General features: G+C 44.8%; 1 protein-coding gene across 1 annotated transcript in view; it reads right to left on the bottom strand.

Annotated features, from left to right (window-relative positions):
• rev3l (REV3 like, DNA directed polymerase zeta catalytic subunit) overlaps nucleotides 1-24,918 on the bottom strand; it is a 58,768-nt gene that overhangs the window by 29,526 nt on the left and 4,324 nt on the right. Inside the window, exons 2-7 of the mRNA XM_068576556.1 lie at nucleotides 7,863-8,052; nucleotides 7,609-7,683; nucleotides 5,871-6,031; nucleotides 2,736-2,877; nucleotides 1,770-1,864; nucleotides 299-403 (exon numbers count right to left, since the gene is read on the bottom strand). Of these exons, the coding sequence (XP_068432657.1) occupies nucleotides 299-403; nucleotides 1,770-1,864; nucleotides 2,736-2,877; nucleotides 5,871-6,031; nucleotides 7,609-7,683; nucleotides 7,863-8,052 (768 nt within the window). The remainder of the gene's footprint in view (nucleotides 1-298; nucleotides 404-1,769; nucleotides 1,865-2,735; nucleotides 2,878-5,870; nucleotides 6,032-7,608; nucleotides 7,684-7,862; nucleotides 8,053-24,918) is intronic.

Genomic DNA, 24,918 nt, shown 5'->3' with positions numbered 1-24,918 from the left:
TTTCCTCGACATCATGACATTGTGCACTGTGGTCAAGGAGAAGTGGTTCGGATAAGACAAGGAAACCCAGCTCACTTTAGCTGAGTTTTGAATATTTAATATTTAAAAAGGGCATTCCCATCCCTTTTTTTTATACCTACATGTTTCAAAACCTCCACTCTCTTTTGTTTATCCAACACTTAAGATGCTAAGATTCTATTTTATATCATGTGTTTCTTATCATTTGCAGTTATAATAGCACTGGAAAAAAAGCAGCAAAGTGTATGTTTAGAACCGTTCTCACTGGGGGTCAGCTCACCTTGTGACTCAGGGGTTTCTATCTGGGAGACCTGGTTCTTCTCTCTCCTCCTCTGCTTCTCATCCTCCCAGATGGCCTGCAGGCCTGGGTTCCTGCCGATCTGATCTGGAAACAGGGGAGAGTCAGAGCATAGTGGGTCAGCTAACAATATTAATCAGGCTCCATTGATGTTTACATGAGGAGTTTTTTAACCGACAAGAAAGACGCATGTTTATTTTAATGAATTAAAGCGTTGCCGGACCAAACTGTAAAACTAAACCCATTCATACTGTAGGTACATTTTCAACCGGCTGGATTAAGTTCACAGCTAGAGAGCAGATGGGAAAGTATGAGTCAGAACACCAGCACTGCCCGACCCCGGAGAGGCCTCTCCTTTTCTACATATGCTTGTTGTGGTTTACGAGTCCAGCCTGATTTAAGTCATAAGGACCAACTGAGTACTTACAGCCTCCATGCAAGCTAACGGAGGGAGAAAAAAAACACTCGGCAGAACTGGAGGGCCTCATACTGACAAGGACATGTTTACTGAACTTCTCTTTTAGAAGCTGCACCAACAAACACTGCACACGTGTGGCATCCAATGTACCCGCTGGAGAAATGTTTGACTTTAATACCAACAAACTATGTACCAGCAGTAAACTGCACAGCTGTGGTTGGCTTCAACTGAAGAGCCAAAGCCAAAATCTCATTTGTGTCAAGAAAAGGAAAGAAAAATAACTGAAAGAAGCAACAAAGAGCATAAAGACAAAGTCCCTAAATCCTGAGATTTAGGCACATTCTGCAAAAAGATGCATAACCAAACACAAGCAAAAGTTGCATGTGTTCTGGGTGTGCGTTGCTTTGTCAGATAACGGCATCCTGCTTTCTGGGTTTTGTTCAGTTTACGTGAAATATCCTGGATTCCCCCTCTACTCCCCTCTCCACTCTCCTCCCCTCCCTTCACCCCTGTGACTGGAGGCGTTAGGGTGGCGCCATAGTGTTGATGCTCATGGCTGGTAATGTATTTGATGTGCAGAGATTGTTGGAGGTCCTCTAAGCTAAACATGCATCATTTTAGGTGCTGATGATTCAGCAGACAACCTTCCACCTTTATAACCCCCACACCTCTGTCTCATTCCTATGCCTGTGTCTAGAGGAGTGATTCTCAAATGTGGGGTGGTATATCCCTTGGGGTTGGGGTTGTAAAAGCACTCTTGGGGTTTGTGAGATAAAACATCCTTTAAAAATAGCTATTAAAGAAATATTTAATAAAATAGTGCAAGTTCATGAACTTAATTGTATATATTCTATGTTAAATCAGACACTGATGGCACAGCGCTGTGTATTACATTATTTTTCAACCCTTGTCAGGGGGTACATGGCTGAAAAAACTAATTTTACAGGGGGTAATCACTGAAAAACTAGAGGATACGATGGCCAAGGCTGTTAGAGGGGGTACAGCGGGTGGGAGCGTTAACCCGAGTGGTCTTACTTTCAATTTCCAGGCGGTTGAGGATGTCTACAGCCACAGCATCGACCTCCAGCTCACAGGTGCTCTGCCTCGCCACCTCATCCAAGACGAGGAAGCTGCGGGGAGACGGAAACCAGTGCTGTTAAGATGCTTCAAGAGGTGCGACAGGAAGTCACGTTGTATTGCTGGATAAGAATTAATGTAAAGAATAGAGAAAGTTTTGTGGCTTTTTTTGTCAGACACCATTTTATTTTAGAGACATGAATTAAAGTGCAGTTATTGCTATTAATTTGTATAATTAACATATTGACACAAGAAGATTGGTGAGAACAGGGGGAAAGAAACATCTTCAAAAATGAACATCAATAACACTTAATAAAAACACTGTGTGCACACATTTAGGTCATGTGGACACCAGCAGACCCTTGCATTGAGTTTACAGTCAAGATAGCGGCAAAGGTAACGAATGCTGGGATTTATTCATCTTGAAACGTGCCCAATCAGATCATAACATATCGGATTGTGGAATTAATCTTCTGATGCTCCGTAGCATAAGGATGTCAGTTTTAGAACCACATCAAAGACTAGAATTGGACTACTGCAGCAACTACTGTCGGGAGGACTTGTTTTTGGCCGATTGCCTGATATGCCTTCCGCAACTGAAGCACTTGTTGATCACTTGCGGCCCTGACCAGCTGGTCTGAACCAGTGAGGATTCGGCATTCGATGAAGGTATGAAAACAGTCAAGAATGCTGATTGGTCAGTAGTATGCAAGATAAGCCATTGACAGACAGACCCACACACATACATATGATCTCCCCACAGGTTGTGCCAATTACAGGATATTAGCATTTCAGAAAGACCTCATCCGTTGGACAAAGACCGAGACAGGGCAACCTATGAGGAGAGAGTTGTGGAACGAGGGGTGACGAGGAAATTCTCTTGCAGTCACTAATGCAGGAGAGGCCTGTACAGGCGGGACTTACCAGGGTATAGTGTTCTCCTCCCAGCGGACAAACGTGCCGCCCAGGGTGCTGTCGCTGAGTTTGGAAGTGCAGGGGCTCTTCCAGGTGCTGACGCTGGGACACCCGCTGGGAGTCGGCCTGTATGGGACCGCCACTGCGTCTTCTGGAAAACACAAATCATAAATCGCCAAGTAGTGTGAGCTCTTATCAGTAGGGAAGCTAAAAAAGCACAATCCTCACTTGCTTTTCACATGAAGAAATATTCAACTTACGTTTATAAAAGTAATGTTTATTTGGGGGAGCAAAAACGCACAAAAAGCTAGACCTTATTCTGATTTTGGACTTATTATCAACGATTGCTAAAGTATAGGTCGGTACAATGAGAAGCCCTTGATACCATCGCTTTGTCCCGTGGGTCATTTCAAGCATTGTACTTGTACTTTAGACACTTGAACAGTTTTGAAGCTGAGTGTTCAAGCTGTGCAGTGGACTTCAAAAACACACTAACGGCCTCTATTCATCTCCAACAAGCCCTTTTTTACCAGCCCAAACTCTTTTATCATTCATCCACTTTATCCCAGATTAACTTGCTTTCAAGTCTGAGCTCGGGGGGAGCCCAAAATGTAAACAGGTGTACCTATTATTGGGTGTTTTAGTTTCTTTGTTGCATTGATTCCATTGATTGCATCAGCGTAGAGGTGGATCAAACATGGGAACTTGGCTTTAGTCGGAGGGGAGTCAAGCGTGAGGATTTTAAAAAAGAAGAGAAAAGAAGTTTATTAAAGTCAAGTGTGGAATTTCCTGCCCTGAATCATTAATGCCCTCACACGTGACAACGGCCCTGCTGGGCTAGATGCTTCCTCTAGGTAGTAGGAGGGGAGGGGTCTGATTATCAATGATGAGCAGGGGAACTGGTCTGAGTTTAGGACTAAGCCGTGATCAAACAGAGTCAGCAATCAGAGGGTTTAGTCTCCATCAGGAAGAAGTGGAGACGCGCATGTAAGAGTCGGGTTCACCCGAGATCTGAGGAGGAAACCCCCCTTAAGTATGAAACTCCCACTGTGAGAGGCCCAGTGACTGTTAGGTTCACTGGCCGGAGAACCGACACCCCGTGTCCCCACTTTCAAAGAGGCAGTTCATGCATGGGACAACATCTTTCAAACCAATTCATCTGCCGGGTTAAAGACAAGCTAAATGACGGAGCAGTGAAAGCGACGGGATCATGTCATGGCTCCCCGGTGCCGGTGCAAATGCAATCTTTCTTGAAGTGAGAACTCTCGCTGAACAACAGCTACCGTGGACATAAATGGCACTGTTTTATAGTGAAAGAGCTCCGACACTATCTTCATTTCTTTTATACTTACGTATGCTATATTTGTACCTACATCTCCAGTAATACAACCACTTTGGAGGGAAAGCTCTGATGAACCAGCTGCATGGCTGGCATGGTGAACTCTTAGCAGACTCAAATATTTGCGCTATCACATCTAATAAGAGTGGATATTGGTCTTATGCCACTGTCTCTGTTGGACATATAAATGCACCTGTTTGCAGACCAGATAACATAAGACGGTAAACAAGAACATGCCAGATGATGGGAAGATGACAATGCGTTTTTTTTTAAACTGGGTGAAAAGCTGCTGGACAAAGCCAACATCTGCCTGACGAGCGTCCCCAACGCCAAAGTGACGCACGCGACTTCTGCCTGGCATCAGCAGAAACCCGTAGACAGGGGCGGACTGGCCATTGGGGATACCGGGGAAATCCCCGGGCTGACGGGCCGGCTACGTTTCCGTGGTTCACAGAACATGTTAAATTTACTCTAAAATTAAACTCAAAGCAACACTGACTGACTTTTATACTACTCCTCGCGATCTGTACTCCTACTCATGGTTTCCATACCCAGCATGCAACACTACTAATTGCGATCTGTATTCCCACTCATGGTTAAGATGTTGCTTACAGGTTTTCAGAGCTTTTGTGCGATTTGAGGACATTCTGCCTGGATTTTAATCCAGAACACCGGCACTTTGGCAGACTTTAAACGTACATTTAAGTTTCATTTTTGGGGTAACGGTCTCACGTAGCCTCTGACATGTGTCAAGAGTAAGAGGCTCAGATGCACAGACGGATGTATCCGGTCCGTTTTTTCAAAAATAAAAACTTTTTTTTTCATTCTTTCTGTGCAGCCCGATACCAAGGGGACGTTGCGTCACTCGCTCACATACAAAGACGTTTTTGAGCGTGATTCAACAGCATGGCACCAACACGTAAATCCTTTAAAAAGGAGTATACTGATATTGTTTTTTATTCACATGTTATTATTATGTATACTATTATGTTACTTAACTTATTGTTTTGTAATGCACCTTCAACACACAGACAGACAGACAGACACACACACACACACACACACACACACACACACACGATGCATTGATTGCATGGGCAATGTGTTGTGTCATGTTTTAGGTAGGCCGGTCTGACATTAATCTCCGGGCCACTTTTTTCTCCCAGTCGGCCCCTGCCTGTAGATATCTGTATCGTCACCCAGGCAGACACAAGACAGAGTAGAGTGCCTGCCACCCACACACACACCGTGTGTTTTAAACAATCTCATGTTTCTGTAGAAACTCCCTGGACTGATTTCCAGGAGGCAGTGTGCTTCCACTCTATTTGACTTTTGCCTCCTTGGTAAGCAGAAAACGGACAAGCAAGCGAGCGAGCAAGTGAGTGAGAGAGAGAGAACGGGTGGGGGGACAACGACAATGGATAAAAAGAGAGAGAGCTGCCAAAAGACAACTGAGGCTGAGGTGAGCTGAAGACTAATTGGTTATGACACAAGGAGGCATGGCGGCGTCCCCTGGACTGCTCTCCACCCCGTTGGGAACGGGGGACAAGGCAGTGAGCGGGGAGAAACTCATCTGTCGATACACCGTCAAGCAAGAGACAAGAAAGAGAGAGCAGTGTGTTCTAAAATGACAGTGCAGGCATGTCACACACAAAAAGTGGAAGCCATGTCAGCCGTAAAAATGCAGGAACACGCACAAAAGGAGCCATTTATCAACTACATTACATCACTGTGTTGCATGATGGAAAACAAGCTATCTATGAGTCATCAAGTTGAAGGCTAAGTGGTCGCCTTTTGTTCCTTACCTTTGCTCGGGGCTCTGCGGAACTTGACGGCCCCCAAGTTAAGCAGGTTCATGCCGTACAGGTTGTAGTCTATGAAGAGCTGCAGCAGGTAGGGGATGTGGCCTTCATGAGGCTGGTAGCTCTTGTTCATCACAGCTCCGCTCTGCAACAGCTCGCACACCCTGCAGCACACACAAGATATTTCATCATGAAACACATTGGTCACCTCGCAGACGCTTACTAATGCGCTTACTACACACATCTAGCAGTTATTTCTTCTCACCTTCACAATGACTAGTTGTTTTTTGGTGTGGCCACAATGGAATAGCGGATAATTAGTTTGTTTCTTTGAAATCAATGAATGGCGGTTAGTCTGAGGCGGGTGCTACTGATCGCTACAGTCGATGGTTTTCTTTGTGTTTTTGCGATGCAACTTTAACACGAGACTCAAACGAGAACGCGTTGTCATCTGACAAGACGCTGCCTTGGCCATTGAAGAAAGGGCGAGTATTCCCGTGAGATATTTTCGCAACTCTAGCACCGCTCACCTTGCCGCCACGACAACTTTCCAGAGCTGTACAATCCTGGCTGGGTGAAACAAACTGTTTGAAGAAGCCGAAACACAAATCTGTAACTGCAACTGGACTTTCTGGATCATATTTTACTGTCTAAAGAAAGAAAAGCCACCGTTTTTAAAAATCACATGAATTCTGTTTCTGTTTTTTTTTTTTTTTTTGAATCATGAATAGTTTTCTCAGATTTGACAAAGCTGATTTTTTGATATTTTTTAACCATGTATATTTTTCAGTCCCAATAACCGTTATAATTTTTATAAAAAAAATAAATCATACACGTGGGACACCAAATTGGTCAAAAAACAATTAAAACGACCAAATGTAAAACCTATATATAATATTTAAACGAGCTGAATTGAATGCATTGGCCCTGTTGTCGCAGATATCCAATGTAGCTCTCTGAGTAAGTGTCGACTCAATATCGCAGTATCCGTTGCTTATTCAGAGCAACACAAGATATTCTACAACTGCCTTTACAGTCTCAGATGTCATCAAATTGCCTTTGACATTTAGAATCTGCAGAATGCTTCTTCAAATATATAAAAAAGGTAGGCCTTTCATTAAAATATATTTTGAACGTCCACAAAGATAGAAAAAACAGAACCCTACTCAACCACAGAACTGCGTGCAGTTACAGCGGTGGTTTAAATGAAGCGCCGCTCGCTGTGTAGCTGTTTAAGCGCCGTCTCCCGAAGACCTGGCCCCCTTTAAAAAGGTCAGATCCCTGACTGGCTGATCAGAGACGAGGGGCTGAGGAGGACAGGCCAGACCTGCCACTCCAAGTCTCCTCTTCTTCTCTTTCTTCTCGGCTAGTTCATCCTTTTTTTCACCCCCCTCTGCTTCCATCTCGCCTCCCTAAAATCTCTCTTCATTGGCTGTTACCGTGGTCAATTGCTCTCTCCCTCAGTCCCTCCCTCCCTCCCTCCCTCTTCCAGCCACTCTCTCTCTTTCCCTTCACTGTCTCTCCCTCCATGTGAATCACTCGGCTCTTTGCCAGGCAATCATTCAGCTGCACAACTCTACTCACCTTGTCGCCTCTAACGCAGATCGCTCTGGCAAATAACTCATCGTCGTCCCCATGCACATTTAACACACACACACACACACACACACACACACACACACACACACACACACACACACCTCCATTTGCGTTTCAGCGTATCGATCCGGCGTAACCTTACCTTTTGACCATCTGAGGATTGTACAGATAGATCTTCATAAAGTGCTTTTCCTTAGCATGGTAGCCATAGAAAGGCCTGAAAGACAAGAGATACAACATTAATATATGAACCTGGATCAGTGTTATAAGGTAGGATATCCCCTTTTGTTATTTATTGAGTTTGACTAAAAGGCGCTCTGCAGTCCCGTCTCACACGGCTCTTGCTTCCATCCGCTCGGTTGTGTTTGTAAGACCAGAAAATCCAGAGTATCTTACATGCCAGACACCAGCACCACCTTGAACACGTGCTGGGCACCGGAGGCGGGGTTTCCCATGGCAACATTGAGGGCCCTGTCGATGCTGAAGGCCACCTGCCGCAGGTAGCGCTCTGGCTGCTGGCCGTGGCCATCATACGGTACGTAGATGTAGGGGAACACGCCGTGGAGGTGGAGACACGTTTTCTGGCCTGCAAGACAACAACAAAGCTATTAACATCAGGTCCTCCACAGAGTCCACCTCCTTACATCAGTGCCACAATAAGGCAGCATTTTCGTCTCTCTCTGCTTCAAGGTTTTTTTGGGCACCTACAGTAAATAAGCTCAAAGGACAGATGCAGGTTTTTCGCACAATTGACCAAAGCAAAACCCTACATATTTTTTTTCTGGGAACCAAAAGCGATGGATTGCAGGTTTCTATAATACTGGCATTGGGTTATCTCAATCGATACCTTAAAAAAGGTATCAAGTACTGATCCAGGCCCTGTTCCCAGTGTTAAAGGACAATATGAATCAACTCACTGTGTTGAGTTATTCCCAGAATGCAGTGACACACACACATGCAGGCACACACGCACACACACAGCTGGAGCCTTCAATGGGACTTTGACAGAAACGAGCATATCTACTGACAGGGTGAAAGTGAGATAGATGAAATGTGCAGAGGGTCCAGTAAACCGTTTTCTCCCCCTCCCCGTACACCTTCTGACCAATCGCTGTAAGGCACCGGCAACACAGATGGATGAGAGGGACAACAAGCCTGTAACACCATAAAGCTGCCCATTAGCTGAATATCTACATAGAAACAGAGAGAGGGAGCGATTGTGGGGGAGGGAGCGGATATAGGTCTTAAGCGGTGTGAAGTGAGGTCAGCCGGAGCCGAGGAAGAGCGAGAGAGATGCAATATTTACAACAGGGGGCGGCGTGACGTCATCTCTCCCCACAGCACGCACACTGCTGAGAGTCATCTGAGGTAAGGCTGCTCTGCAGACAGCGCGCTCCCATTCATTATAAGCCCTGGCCGACGGAGGAGCGAGGAGGAGGGGGTTTAATCTGGTTACATAACGGATAATAACAGCGGTGTGAAAATGAAGACAATAAAAAGGGCTGAGGCTTGCTGAGGCTACAGAAAGCTGGGCTCCTGACTCTCTCCACCAGTGAGTGCTGGACAGGAGGAGGCAGTGTCGAGCCGAAGGATCGACTCATGCCCCAGACGTGTCTACACATGCCCTAGAGACATGCCTGCCTGCCTGCCCAACCCCTCATCGCAGGTAACAGGGCTTCAGGGGAAGAGAGAGGAGTGCTTTGGAACTGTTCCGCGCATGCGCACACACACACACGACTCACACACAGCGCGCACACGCACACACAATTCTCCATCCTATGGCATGACAGAGGATGCCGCAGTCCCCTGGGCCCGATTGTCAAGATTGCTTGACCTAAAGTGGAGCTTCCAAAAGTGGAAGAGAAATATTCCCTGGTATTCCCCTTATGCAGCGACACATTCGACTGCCCCTTCAAACTGGATGCGGCGATGTGAGGGGCTGTGCGAGAGGAGAAAGTGATGCTGAGACAACAACGAGCATGACCAGATTTGGACTATCATTTTGAGATAAAGCGGTAAATTAAAGACTGTAAGGCCGCACTTGTGAACAATTGAGGACACAATGTTCTGATATGATATTTTGACACCAGTCTGATTTTGAAGACTTTTTGTCTCGAGGTGTTTTCTTCATCCCAGGAAGCCAGTAAGGTTTGACTTAAGGATCTGACAGTGTTTGACTTTATACATTTTGATGTTCTTTGAATGGTCATTTGGCGGTTGTAACACAATCCAATACTGTATAGATTATTGTATAGATTACTCCATTGATGTTGATGTCTGTAAATGTGGGATGCTACTTTGACAAAAAAAATTCCCTTAGGGGATTAATAAAGTACATATCTATCTATTTTGACAAAAACATGATATTGGCTGATACTACAATGTCTGCCGTGATGTTTTGACAATTTTATCACAAGACTGTCGGACGCAGGTTTGTGAGGAGGGAAATGGTGACACAGATATGTCACAGGGATTTAAAAATAAAGGCATATCTTAAAGATGATTATTATATGTATCAATATGCTCACTATGCGTCAAATGGATTATGGATCACCGAGTCCATATATCGATCCAAATAGACGTGACATTGCACACCTCATTTTTTAATACCTGTAATTCATCAGAAAATGAAAATGCAATCATTCATGTAACATAATTCTTCATTCAAACAGCTTTGGTTGAGATTAACAAGAATGGATTATGGTATTGCAGCCAGTGACATGCAGAGGAGCGGTGGGATCTCTCTCTCTGAACAATGCCACGGTGTGTGTAGTGCCACAACCGGCCTCACAAAGGCACTCCGGCGGTGGGGAGCGTCGAGGACGGGCACGAGTCTGTCTGTCCTCAGCCTGCCGTGTCAACATGTCGTCTCTCACACACACAGACACAGACACAGACACACAGACACACACACACACATACAGTCTGCTTCGGCTGCAGTTGCTAGGCAACGGCAAAGCAAAAGCCCCCTGACGGACAGCGGGGGGAGATAAACAAGTGATTCTTTCCACCCAGTCGGTCAGGCAACTGAGAAAGAGAAAGTAAGAGAGAGTCAAAGAAAGAGAATAATTGTAAGAAGAGAGAGAGAACGTGTGAGTTGTTTGTCTGCATGAAAAAGAGAACAGGGAGAGACAGATGAAAATACAGAGTAATACAGACTGTGTGTGCAGCCTATTTGTAATGTGAGAGAGTGAATGGTGGACTATCTGGCCAGAACTGTGTGCGTCAGATAGAAGGCGCATCTGCTGCTTCAGCTGGATATCACCTCATTACTGGGATGTAGTCAAACATAGGACTTGGGGGGGAAATAGGGTGCTGCAGGAATTAGCCCCGAAACCTGGACGAGTCAGCGTTTTCTTTTTAATGCATACTATTTCTAGACGCCTGAAATAAGGTCTGTGGTTAAACACAAAGCTTGAGAGATTTTAAAATTTTGTTCTACAATAATGGGTGAATAGCTCATGGGGAGAGTGGTCGTCCTGTAACCACAAGGTAGCCGGTTTGATCCCCAGAGTTCGCAAGTCGAAGCAAGATCCAGCAAGAGCAGCACATTGTTCCTTAATTACTTAGGATGGGTAAAGGCAGAGAATAATATTCAGTCCGATGATTAAATTATTTTATCCTTGTTCAAGTTGGCATTGAGCTGAACCGGAACCTGTGCAGCAGTTAAACCATTGAAGACTAAACCAAATGTAGCACCCTGCAAAATAGTGTCCTAATGTGTTTTGTTGTCATTTCTGTCAAACAGTACAGTTGCCTTTGTGTTGATGGGCCAAGAAGTATAGTTTAGAAAAGTATTTGTGTCCTACAGTTTTAAGTTGCCCTTGAACCTCTTAGCTCCTACATGCCCCTTTTTGCTTTCCTCACTATTCCCCTTCTACATGTGCAGTTTCCGGTCTAGCTCACTACTGGAAGATTTGTGAATGAGAATCTCTCTTTTTCTTTTTGTGGGGATGTTGTGGGGCTGCTGACTCAGCAGCAGCCCCACAACACTACTGGGTCAGTAAGGCTGTAAACGCTGGCAGCTTAGTCATAAAAACAGCCAGTGAGCAAGTCTGTTGGGCAGAATGTCAGCCACAACGCCACTAACCTGTTAGCCATAATGGAACTTAGAAAAACAGATATTGATTTTTGCATTTTGGTTTAAAATAAGAAGTAGGATTTAGTTCTTGCGTCAACCAACTCTGGGTCTCCTGGCTATGAGGATGAAAGACACCACTCTGAATTTAATCAAAGAAACCAACTCCCGACCGTCACAGCAAATGCATCAGTCTATGTTGCCGACATCGGCACTGGTTCGGCGAACAAATGACAGAGAGCCATGTCCACAAATGTCTGTTGGTGGACTTATTTCGGCTTTATCTACATTCACAGCCTTCGGGCTGTAGCCTGCAGGCCTATGACACACCCACACTGGTGATTTATTCATAAGCTTATTGGAGAGACAGCGAGTGCGATCACTGGCAGCGGCGAGTCCGTGGCAAGCGTCAGCCAGGTGCCAGGAGAGTGGCGACTCAGTGGCAACTCAGCGGCGTGTTGGCCGGGAATCAGTGGCAGGCGCCGCTCAAGTGCCGGCACTCGTCGAGGAGCTGACAAGCTGAGTGGGTGGAGCTACATTTCCTGGGAACACTAATTGTTGTTACAACAGGTCAGCTGCTGTAAATCAGTTTTATGATCATATAATGGAGGAAATGCGTTTTTTTTATTTAGTCAATGCCTAAGTGTACAGATAGATAATGTGTGTTTTTTGTAGACTTAATACTTACAATATACAATAAGATAACATATTGCTGTGTAATACTAATGTACTATATTGAATATTGTTTTGCTACTACTACATTTCACTTCATAATATATTACACTTATATACCAAAATAATGTACCTGCCTTTTTTTTATTAAAAAAAAAAAAAAATACTGGGGGGAAGTTCCTGTGAACGCTAAAAATCCGTCGCTGGAAATATTAAATATTCAAATAACCGTAAGTTGTTGAAGCAGTAAATCCTCATTCCTGATGCCAGGGTTACTTCTGAACTCAACGTACATGACTACCCAGTGGAAAACTGAGGCACAAACCTTGATTGGTCCAAGGCAGGTTCGCTGGGTAAAAATGCACACCATAAACTGTGGCATTTGAGGACACTAATCATCCTCAAGCTCACACTGTGTGCTGAACTGTAGCGAAATGAGCAAAAATACATTACTCAGTGTTCGCTCTCCTGTACATTTGAGTCGAGTGCATTAAGTTCATTTTTCTTCCCTTCTCCCTCCTCCTCTCTCTCTCCATCAGAGGTTCAAGGGAGCAGTCAGACTCCCTCTGTAATAAGATAGACAGCTGCCACAGGGAAGAGTGGATGAGGACGTTAATAAAAACTAGTGTTGGTATTAATTAAGAAAAAGGCCCAAGGAGAGCTGCGTGAAATGTAGGAGCGAGCACTCCCACAGGGTGGAGAGGGAAAGTCAGGAGTATGTGCTACAAGTGCGAGGGTGCTGTGGAAAGTTTATTTGCCTGTAAAAATATGCTGCAACTCCTAGAGACCCGAGCAAAGTTAGATCCTGCCAGCTAGCTGCTGAATGAAGTGCAAAGCCCTAAAGTTAGCAACAACTCGGGATGATTGTAATGTCAATGCTCTCACTGTAAATGGTATGATTAACTCCTATTGGTACTTCGTATCTGCAAGTACGTAAATTGAAGTAAGTACTAGGTCTGAAAAAGGGGGTATTGGTCTATCCCTAGTTTTGGTCCAAGTCTACTCAGATTTGTTGAATCGTAATTGTTTATTCTTTTTGCAGCGAGAATGACGTATTTCCAAGGAAAACATATCTTTGATAAACATAAAACCTGAAGTGGTGATTCTGTGTTTTACATATCTGGTGTTAAAATAAGCTAAATATTAGTTGTGTGCGTTAGTTAACTAAGAATTTCGTTATTCAAGAATAAAAATTGCCATTGTTACAGTGCCTGAAAACATTACGCAATCATTCGTGTCCAAGCAAAAACATTCACAAATAAGTGGGAAAGTCAGGAAAAGATGATGTCATATCTACAGAATGAGGGCACATGTTCACTGTAGAGTAGTGATGGCATGAAGGTCCAGCAATCTGACGTGTATTTATCAACCAATTAAAAAACAATTAACCATGTAGTTGTTTAGGCTATAATAATCCTTGAACCAACAAACACGTAAACACGTGACAAACGTTTGCTCATCTGCACTCATGGCCAAGAGAAATCCCTAAATGGTTTTAATGATCAGGGATCAGATAAGCACTACAGCAGTATATTGTGTTAAAGTTGCTGGAGCCTCTCTCCCTGACGAGGAGACAGATGGTCGATTTCAGTGTCACTTTAGCTGCCTTCAATCTCAGGGGGGCAAATGTAAGTGTCTACTTCCCAAAGATTGCTCGCTGATGTAATTGCACACAAAGATTACATGTGCGTCTTGAGACAACTAGTGCATCAACACCTTTTAAACGCTGAGCATGAATGTGTCTCGAACCAACATGTGTCACGCGCTACCCGATCCGTATACCGGTAGGACTACGTTTAACACCGCCGTGCACCTTCTTCATTCCCGGGTATCAGGTCGTATCAGCCGATGTGGAAAATGACTGGTATCGAACCAGATCTGGATATACATTTTTAAATCTAAAAAGGATATGATATGAGCCCCTTTTCTAAAATATTCGAACGTGTGACAGTTCTCTATATTATTTTAGAGAAGAAGAAGGTCCCGGGGAAGATTTAAGCTCACATGATTATCGAGCCAATATGATATTCCATTTAAATCTTTTGATTTAGTTCCCGTTTGCCTTTAAAACGGACAATTTATGCTGTGAATATCGACAGAAAATATAAAAGGGAGAGGGAGACGGTTATGAGGTGCAATAAAAGGTCAGAGGATAAGAGAGAGGAGGAAACACTGGAACAATTGGAAGTGCTTGTGTGTGTTTTTGTGCTTTACCCAGCAAATGTATGAATACAGTCAATTCCACACAGAAATAAGTAATGGGCGTGATGAGAGCAGCCAATCAATACCTCCCCAGCTCGGGTAGCAACGCTGGCACCGTTTTCTGTTTGCTGTCACTGGCCTAATGAGTTGCTGGTCGTGTGCGTGATTATGTCCCTCGTCACGCCATGGTCATTCCAATGGATTCCGGCAAATGCTCGCAGTGTACAGCTTCTGCATGAAGATGCTTCATAGGTTCACAGAGGAACAGTAAGAGACACACAACACGATGGACTGTAATGTGGAGGAAGGGAGCAGAAGAGGGTGACAACCCTCTAAATCACACTCTAATATATTCACTCTCATCATCTTCTTTTTAAATTAACTGCTGGCGAGAGGAGGGGCGCGGGGATGGAGGATACAGATGAGCAGTTGGTGTATGAATGAGAGCCAGGGAGGACTTCATGCCTGCTGCTTTGTAAACTGATTACACAGGGACTGCAGTGTGGGCCGCCATATCTGTGGAGGAGTTGCACTGGCTTGTTGGTCTGTGGTTAGCCGGTGTATTTACAAGGAAAGGAAGAATAAAAATCTAAGAAAACAACAGTTGTACTGTACAACAAAGGCTCCGGAAAAGTTTTAACAAAGAACTCCAGCAGTAATTGATTATCTACGGCGCTCACTACAGTGCCAGACAGCAAACAGCAACTCCAACGGAGGCCAAATAAAGAGAGCAGCAATGATGACTTTTGAAGAAAAAATAAAAGTTGGCTACAAAGTCCCTGTTGTGGGGATCAATCCTGGGACTAACAAGTTATGGAGACCAAAATTCAGGTGCCCAGTGTGTAATTTGAGTACTGTATCTTAATTCAAGTCAGAAAACCACTTCGCTGAGGTGGAAACCACTCAGTATTGGCTACGTACTAGAAATTAAACCAGAAGATATTCTGCCTTTATTCAGAGGGGAAAAAGAAGTAGAGAGCTGACATAAAGTTAGGGAAGAAAGAGGGAGATGACGTGCAACAGGGCCGGAATCAAACAGCAATCAGACCATATGGTACACACTTTCTTGGGCCTGTGTATTGGCAAGAATTGTGACAATAAGATATGCACCATGTTACAGGTGCTACGATTCAATATATTGTCGTATTTTGCAATCCTGTAGGCAAAAAGATATAATGTAATTTTAAGATAGATAGATAGATATTGATACAGCGCTTATCAGCGACGAAGTGCACTACAGATGTTAGTGCACTGTATTAGAGTGCACTGTACTGCAGTGTACTTCGTAAAGTGTTCGGTAGTAGACTAGACACGGCCAATGACTGACTCGGCGGCTACAACCACCTAAAGGTCTATTGTGACGTAGTTCTAGAGGTTTTGGCCACGTCAAACAGCAGATGGACTTTCAGGTCTCATTTTTCAGAGCACTTCAAAAGGACTTCTCGTTCTTAAAAAGATGAGGTTCGGGTTCATTTCTTGAACTCTGAGACGGCGGTGGACAAAATAATCTTGTTTCAAGGTCAATTTAATTGTTTAGTTTGGTATGCTCTGGAGCTAAGCAGAAGGAGTTTTCACAAGACGCTTTAAATATTTCAAGGGAGGCGAGGTAAAAGACATAGCAGCTAGAGTGACCTGGATAGAAGAAGCGCTCCACGCAAAAAGTGTTTATTGCAGTCTGAATAAACACCAACACATCACAGTCATGACTGCTTGCAATACGGTATGGCGTGGTGTGATATTTGGGGAAGTGCATTAATGCTAAAATGACTTCTAACAATCGGAGTCCGTTTTAATTATTCAATTGGTAATGAAAAAGCACAAAAAAATAAAAAAAGGTTTCAAGGCATAAAACGTAATCCAATCTAAAAAGACTGAGAAACCAGATACAAGACCTATACGTGCAAAAAAATGTTTTAATTTTAAAAAAAAACAATGCTACAGTACAGGCTGGAAGTAAAACATTGGCTTGGTTGAGTCAACGCGTCATTGGAGCGCTAAAAAAAAGGTTGAGACCAGATTTGTTTTTTAGCCTCATCGGGCGCTAGTTTGTTAGTGTTGCGTCACCAGCTCCCATTGAAAATGTCTTGCAGCCTGTTGAACGTAGCATTCATGCATTCAATCAAAACACAAACAATCAGCGAACCCACCCTTTTCATCTAGTCACAGAAAGAAGCTAAAGACGCACCAGACTTCACAGCCTGCTTTGTCTCCAGTCTTGACTTCAACAAGGCAACGTGGTGATCAAACCCGCATCGAGGCCCAGTCCCTTTGGTTTGACCTGCGTGAGCCCAACCAGCCTCGAGTCAACTCAGTGTCACTTGGAGTTTCATCCAGCAGGCAGGTGAACGGCGACCAATACATCGTCTCCGTGCCCCGGTTTTTATGGCGTGGAACAAAATCAGCGCCCACATTTTTCCTTAATGACCGCTTTGTAGCCAGCATGTCCCCGTCGCTTAAACTGAGCCTGCTGGTGGACAGGCATGGCTGGGCTTCGGTGCCAGCTATCCAACCCCAACTCCGACGTCTCCCTGGCCGAGGAGACAGACGGCACATCGGAGCCAGTCATCTGAGTCAGACAGGACGAGGCAGACCAGATGGAAGGCACGCTGTGCCAGAACCTTCTCCTGAAGCAGACAAAGTAACAATGCATCAATCTTGATGATCGCAAAATGCCAGAATCAAGGTTGTGACGTCCACGATTGTGTGTGAACGTCTTCCTGTCGTGGTAAGACATGAGAATGGAGCGCAGACGGTGGTAGCGTACTCCAGACAGACAGCTCTGGACAGGGTCAGGGATGAATTGAAATCAAGATGGACACTTATAAAATAAGTAACGGGAGAAAATCTGGTCCTGTCTTCTGGCAATGAATCAAAGACTATAACTTATTGCATCATTAGAACTTAAAAATCGCTGTCTTGAAATAATTAACAGATCTAATATTAAACTACGGCACTTGGACATGCAAGAGTCACCATTTCGTACAAGTAAAAAAAAAAATCAGTTCAAAATAATTTTAAAAAAAGGAAGTAATCCGTCATCATTGTGATATCAGAAAAAAACGTTCAATCCAACCAAGGTCATCTGTTTTCAAGATTGAGAGGCTGCTGAGAGCAACACGGTCCAACCCAGATCCACGATTTATACCGTGTGTCTGTTTTCTCCACCTCAGTGAAGTAAACTTGCTAGATGGAGGCTCAACACGTCCGACACACAAATGGAAATCTGGGTGCCTGTCAACGATCTCCCACAGAGTGAAAAAAAAGGTTGTGTGTGCACAGATTGAAACATGACCCGCATGAGTCTGACCAAAGGAGGCAGAGGGAAATCAAAGAACGTTCAATACTTTAAGCGTCTCAAAAAAGGCGGTTTGCAAAGTGGCTAAATGTGACTACTGTTCTAGTTGCCTAGAGGTGGCGACGTGATGTCATGTGACTGTTCATAGCCTAATGTTAGCTTTTTACTTTTGCCAATTGCATTAATCCAAAAGCCAATGGAACCAGTACGATGCTAATTTTCCAGGTTGGCCCCCAAACATTGGTTAACCTTTCAGCACTCTATAGCGTCAGTAAAGACAGTACGACAACGTGATAAACACAAGATTAGGTTTGCTTGCAAACGGAGAAATGGAGCCACTAGTGTCTGAAAGGCTGTGAGCATTTACTGCCAGGCCACGACCTGCAACATGATAATGATTGAGTTTCAGTACGGCAGGAAGGAGAAGAGCGCTCGTAAAGTTGATTTACTGGTAAATTCCATTTGAAACTAACTGCAATTACCCCTTACACATATGATGTGTTCACAGTTTGAGCGGCCAAGTCCCTCCAAGACGACACAAGGAGACTGTATTCCATTTGCTCAACAAAAGCCGAGGTGCCCTCGAGCAACTCGCTCAGCTTCCAAGCGGAACTGGCTGGTGCATAATCGCACTTAGTCATATGTCCAGCAAGAAAAGGAGGAACAAAAAATAGGCTAGGAAAAGAAGGTGTTATCACGCCGAGGAGATCAAAAGCCTCCAGTCACCTAAGCGGCAGAGTCAGAAGAAGGGCAGACGAGATATGAATCTCTCACAGTTGGTGCAGAGGGGTGAGCAGTAGGTGTAGAGACAAACACAAACCGTATCTATGGTGACTCAGGGCTCCCTTCAAACCTGTGTCTGTATGTTTTCCGACCACTCATGCTTACTATAAATCTTGATTTGTGTCTTTATTACGCAAAAAAAAATGTTTTGAGAGGTAATTTCTCGTTTGCAGGTAAATTATGTGTTAGTTTTGCTTCTGACACTAGCATTTTTGGCTGCATTTCAAAAATATCTGCTCTTAATCAAAATCCCCTTCTGACTACATACTTCTGGTTATGTGTCCAGTTGCACAACGTGGGGAGTCATTCTTTCATCACTCTTTTGATGTGCATGGAAATATGTACATCGAAATCTCAGTGGAGATGCAAAACATTTATTTTATTTTAAACATTAAAAATGTTTTCACGCTTAATAGGTGGGGGTGAAAGGTTGGTCCATCGACTGCGTAACAAGGTGCAGCAATGAAGGCAGTTGCTGTATTTCGAGTCTTATTGAATTGCATGCACTATAAGCAATCAGTCTGAAAGACAAATGATTGGCTTTTCCATGATGCGTACAGAAAAACAGGGAACGGGGAGGGAGAAGCCGAGCGGGGAGGAGGAGATGAAAAAGCAAGCGCGAGAGATAGAGGCGCAGAAAGGAGCAGTCCATCTAGTGAGAGTGTAATTCGAAGGCTGAGAGTTTACAGGAAGAACCCTACGAACCAGGACGCTTTATTCCCACATAACCTGAGCTGAACTTGGAGTAGAAAAGGGGGAAAGGGGGCCACAGTCAGAGCAGTGGCAGGCAAATGGGACAAGGACGATAACACACATTGGTCATGCAGCAAAGCAGGAGGAGGAGGAGGAGGAGGAGAAGAAGGAGGAGATACAAAAACGACAAGGGCAAGGGGAAGAGTGCAGATGCAGTGGAAAAAAGAAAAAGGTTTGTTTGCTTCTACACATTTTTTTAAAGTAATCGAATCAAAATCGGTTAGTAATCGAAACCGGCAAGACTGTTTCGATTACTTGATTTGATGTACCTTTTTTGCTGTTCCGGGCCCCTCTCGTCATGTAGCTTTGTTTCCTGTATTAATCTCCACGTTTCCAACGTCTAATGAAGGCAAACAAACATGCACACAAAAAAATACATGCAGGAAAAAGGTACAAGTAGAGTTCAAACAGCCCACAAAATAAAAGAGGTTCCTTATCCCAGCGGTCAGCCGACAAAACTTTAACCCTGGACTTGCCTATACCCACACTATACCCTCTCTATTTGCCCCAATGTTAAAGTTCAGGTATGCAAGTGTGTGGCGATAAGATAAGAACAAGAGGCGGGGAGGGTTCAGCGGGAGTGTGAGGCTTTAAGTTAAGGGTCTCCCTTTCTCTTTCTCTCTCTCTCTCATCCAGGAGGAGCGGAGGAACAAGAGGGTGTGCGTGAACAGATGAAAGGAAATGTCGATTCGATTCATGGAAGACAAAAGTAGAAACCCTCGAAACTGGAACATTTTAAGGAAAACAAAGGAATGCAGAGGAAAACAAAATAAATGTGGAAGACAGGAGGAGGAGGCCTAGACCAGCAGAGCAAGAGACACAGACTGTGACCAGCAGAGGGGAAAACCTCAGAGTGCCTGCAGCACATAGCAGATATATATTCTCCCTCCCTCCCCCACACCCACACACGGCAAGTGCCGACGATGTTGCGCTCCGTTATGTAAGGCATGATGTAAAACTCTCCTCCACTTGTAAGATGCTTAATGAATGCCGTTCCTCCTTGGTTACTGCAGATTTTTATAAGTGGGACTGGCAGATCTGGCAGAGAGACAAGGAAGAGGGGAGGGGGAGGGGGGGGGGGTAAACCAATTATAAAAGGAAATGCCCATATACAAATGATGAACATGACGTGACATTTCATAATGAGGATGAGCTGCACTGGTTGGTGCTCAGGAATCATGCATCATAACAGGAGGAGAGATCTCGATCTCCTCTGAGCTCTCCAGAAGCTCTCTATTACAATTGATATTCATGGCGTGTCCCGCACATCACAAGGAGCGGGGGACGCGGCTTTGCTGGTGCATTGGAGCGAGCGAGACTCACTCGCGGACACACACGTGCTTGCTCTTCTTCTCCCCAGCACCCCCCGCCCCCCAAAAAAAGGCGTGCCCTCTCAATCCGACACAGGGACGGCCACGCAAAGGCAACTGAGATATTGGTGTGACTAGAGCAGATTACAGTGCGTGCGTGCGTGTTGGGGGGGAGGGGGGAGACCAAGCATGTCTAGACAGAATAAAAAGTTGTTTTTTTTCTTCAGTTCTTACGTCACAGGTGGTAAATTTCTACCAAAAATATAAAACATTTCACCGAAGACGACTGGAGACGCTAATCAGACTGTTCTCAGGAGCCGGCGGTCTGTTGAGTAGCGGCAACAACAACCCAACCAGCCACCACGTGCATGCACACAAGAGCGTGCACACTCTCACAAGCTGGTGCTATTTTTAGAGCTAGGCTTCCAGAATATCCCTCCCTCCTCCTTTTCCCTCCCCTCTTTAATAAGCCTGCCCTCACAACTGACTGTACGCTGCTTACAAATTAAATATTGATAAAAAAGAAAGGAGAAAAAAGACAAGTTGGTTTCCACTGCAGTCTCAGATTCAAAAGGAATAAAAATAAACTCTACAGAAAGAGTGAATGGTCTGCAGGTCGTGGACTTTACCCAAGTGAAGGAATGTATCAGACTTTGCAACTGAAAGCGTGAAGAAAGCTCTTGTGAAACCCGGAGCTTATAAAGGCACACTTGTGTTTTATGTGATTAACAATCCCTGTCATAACTAATAAATGAGAGATCCTGGAACAAAACATTTAAAAAAAACAAGAAACCAAAGGGACTGAAACAAGGAGTCACTAGAGACCTTAAAGGCACAGATCCCATTTTGTTTCAGGGAATGCAGTTAGTAACTGTGTGGGCTCCACAGTAGTAGCTCTGGCAGCTTCTGGGTCAATTGGGGCACAACTGGGTGACACAAGAGTCGGGAAATGCACCTTTAACTGGACAATCAGTGCACCCAATGTATACCAGAAAAATGCCCCAGATGGTTTTTGGAAACCGTTCTGAAGTCCAGTTGCTCCCTTGCTGTGGGAGGCTCACAGCACTGCCGTTGCCCTTCTAAACAGCTGAACCGTGTCCCGGATGCCCTGGTCATTATTAAACACTGTGGATGTTTCTATCAGCTGTCTTTCAAATGTGAGGTGTCATTCTGCCCAGCGTTACAAAGGAAAACACAAGGAAGCGATAAACGGTTATACTTTTGGTAAATTGGCACACGCTCCAAAGAAATAGTGTATTGAACACAACCAGTATATACTATACATAGATGGATACAATAAATAACAATAGATAAATCCATAGATACAATAGACAATTGAGAGACAGGGCCATCCTGCCCGTAAACTGCTAACGGCGGACATTAATAGCTCTCCTCTGCCGATGAGGAGCCGTGTCCCAATGCAGCCCTCGGTGACTACAGCCCCTGAATTAGGACAAAAGTATGCAAAGTCTTCCAACATGTTGGATTAGATCTGATCTCAGGCTTTACAAAAAAGGCCAAGCAAAGACTAGGAAGCTTGGGTTTCATGTCAAAAGCCGAATAGCAAGACTTTACATGCAGAGGCAAGAATCCTACAAATCCAATTATTGCGCAACAATGCATTAATCACAACGCTTGTGTGCTGGAGCATTAGTGCATTCCTATAATAACAACAGGAAGCAACACTACTCCACCTTAATTTAGAGATATACCCAATGCCACAGATGAAAACGTAATCGCTTTGTTTGCCTTTGTGTACACGCACACTCGCACGGTTCTCATTAACATCCATCCTGAATGGCACAGCATGGCAGGTTCAAAGTATTCTCTCCCTCCAGCAGCGATTCAAGCTTTCCTCGGCCTGCCAAATCCTTTCATTCTTTTTAAACAAGGTCTTAATCTGCTTTGAAACACTGCAGAGTTCTCCTGCAGCACTGCGAGTGGCCCTGGGGGGAATGCAGAGTGGGAAGTCTCTCACTCGCCGGCTCAGCGGACAAAGTGGGGGCACCCTGCTCCTCTTTCCTCCTCCTCTCCCCCCGTTGGGACAATGGCGCAGGAGGAGAGGGGAGGAGCTCCGACTCAGAGCCGGGAAGAGACCTGAAATGACCCAGCACCACGTGCCAACACGGGTCCCTCCCTCTTTAGACCACACAGAACTACATTGCAGAAGCCTGATTCATGGTTGTGGGGGGAGGGGAAATAAATGGAGGGCAAATCTCTAGCGGGCACTTCACATCAAACACTGGCTTTTTTATACAGCTGCATCAAAAGATAAATACTTCCTGTCATCCCCGCCTCCCTCCTCATCCGCCCATCTCACGATGGCCATGAACTAAATCATATCACTTGATTGGCAACACCACCTGGCATACAGCTGTTAGAGACGGCAACTCCAAGGCTCCAAGTCTCACTCAGTCACGACCCGAATGCCTTAAAGGGATTATAATACACACAGGGCAAGCACTGCCTTTAAAATGTGTAGCCGTTTAGTACTTGTCTTAAAGAAGAAAAAAAACATATAGATTGAAATGGCAGGTTAACAATATGACCTCACAGGACGCAGACACTGTTTTCTTACTGTAGCAGTTTAACAGGCCGTAGTTGATTCGGGTCTGATTTTTCTACTCTTTTAATTTTCCATTTTCGTGGTTATTGTTTTTGCTTTGTCTGTACATTTAACTCAATAACTATGCCACAGCCTGGTGACAGTAATGACTCTGACAAGCAAGGATGTTTTGTTTCTTAAAATGAGTAAGCACCGCGACCGCCAAAGCCTGGTCAGCCCGGTGAACGGGAGCTTGGCAGCTGAAAGGACGGGTCAGTTCAGAAGACAGTCAATGCAGGATTGCTTTCAATTGTGGGAAAAGACTAACTAAATAGTTATGGTGAGGGTCACTCGTCGCACCTGACGGTGACAAAAAATTCCTTGGGGGGAAGGGAGGGGGACTGCTGCAGTGCCACGCCAGTCACGCCTTCGGATACCCACCGAGGAACCTGAGGGAGCCATTATAGCTATCAATCATACCAACTGCAGCAGCAAGAACAGGAGGCAGCTGCTGTGAACTCACAGCTCCTTCACGACAAAAAGGAAATCCACCAGGTAGTGGCTGCAACGTTCTAGTTTGCTCATGTAAACGCCAAGGAGCGGAAGAGGTTATGGCACAATGCAACCACTCGCTGAGGTCAAAATAGATCATAGCTAAATTGAGCAGGAATTGTGACTCAGAATAGAATCCTTGCCTGAAGTGGCATAGGGGCTGCGGAAAGTACCTACTGCATTCAAATGCTTCCCCCGTCCCAGTGTTACGTTCAAAGGCCTTCTATTGGCAAACGATGTGGAGGTTTGTTGCAAGAGGATGAGTGGAAACAAAGGGAGATAAGAGCGGGGTAAGACACGCAACCAAAGGCCCTTGGATCCCGAGACTTATTATTATTAATATTGGTGCGGGCCTCCACCATATAATACCTTCCTGAGCACAACAAGATAAAAACCCTGTCAGTGCTTTCTCCCCATCCAGTGGAGTTGTTTTAAATATTAAAAGGAATGTTAAAAAGCGCCACATTCAGCAGGTTGGATGAAAAGTCCCAGATATCTGCAGCCTCGCAATCACCTCCATACGGCTTTGAGTTGTAATTAGCATGCTGGCGATTGCTTGCAGCGTTGAATCAAAGCCATATTGACACCCTTTTTTGATACCCAACACTATCGACAACATGACAAATTTGCAAATCCCTGGTGGACTCTTGATAGTATAGATGTCAGATAAATCAGCAGTGGGGACAATCGCATCCGCCTTTGACTACACTTTGCTCGGGCCCTTCCGCCTCTGACTGTAATGCACCTGTGGCATTCAGGTATTCAGAGACAAAGCCTCCTGCCACTCAGTTCCCACAGGCCTTGTAATAAACTCTTTGCTGTGGCTGCCCTGACTGTCTCTTATAGGCCTCTCTGAAACCAGACGTGACGAAAATGGTATCGTTGCCAGCACGACGGGCACCTGAGAGGTGCGAGGTACCTGCCAGTCGGCGCCATGTACTAACCGTTTACGGACTGAGGCACCGCTGGAGTGAACTTACAAACTGGCATCGGATACTATTTCAAAGATTCACTGGAGCTAATATTGTCAGAAACTGAGTGGGAAACAACAATATATGAAGGTGGATTCTCAGATAAGACGCATCTCATTTTTGTGTGAAATTCAAACAACGGAACTAACCCTTCATAAAATCTTGAATTGTTCCCAAACCCATTTTCAGTCCCAACCTCCAGGTAAAACAGAGCTGTCACTATAGCTGTGCCTAGAGCAGTGAAACCACCTCTTCCTGTGTCCCCTGCCTATGTCTCTCACCAACATCTCG

This window comes from Clinocottus analis, unplaced genomic scaffold (genome assembly GCF_023055335.1).
Source record: "Clinocottus analis isolate CAN_PGR_092001 unplaced genomic scaffold, fCliAna1.0.p SCAF_15, whole genome shotgun sequence".
Classification (NCBI taxonomy): Eukaryota; Metazoa; Chordata; class Actinopteri; order Perciformes; family Cottidae; genus Clinocottus; species Clinocottus analis.
Note: the sequence above shows the minus strand (reverse complement) of the source record. Positions and strands in the feature narration are given on the sequence as shown.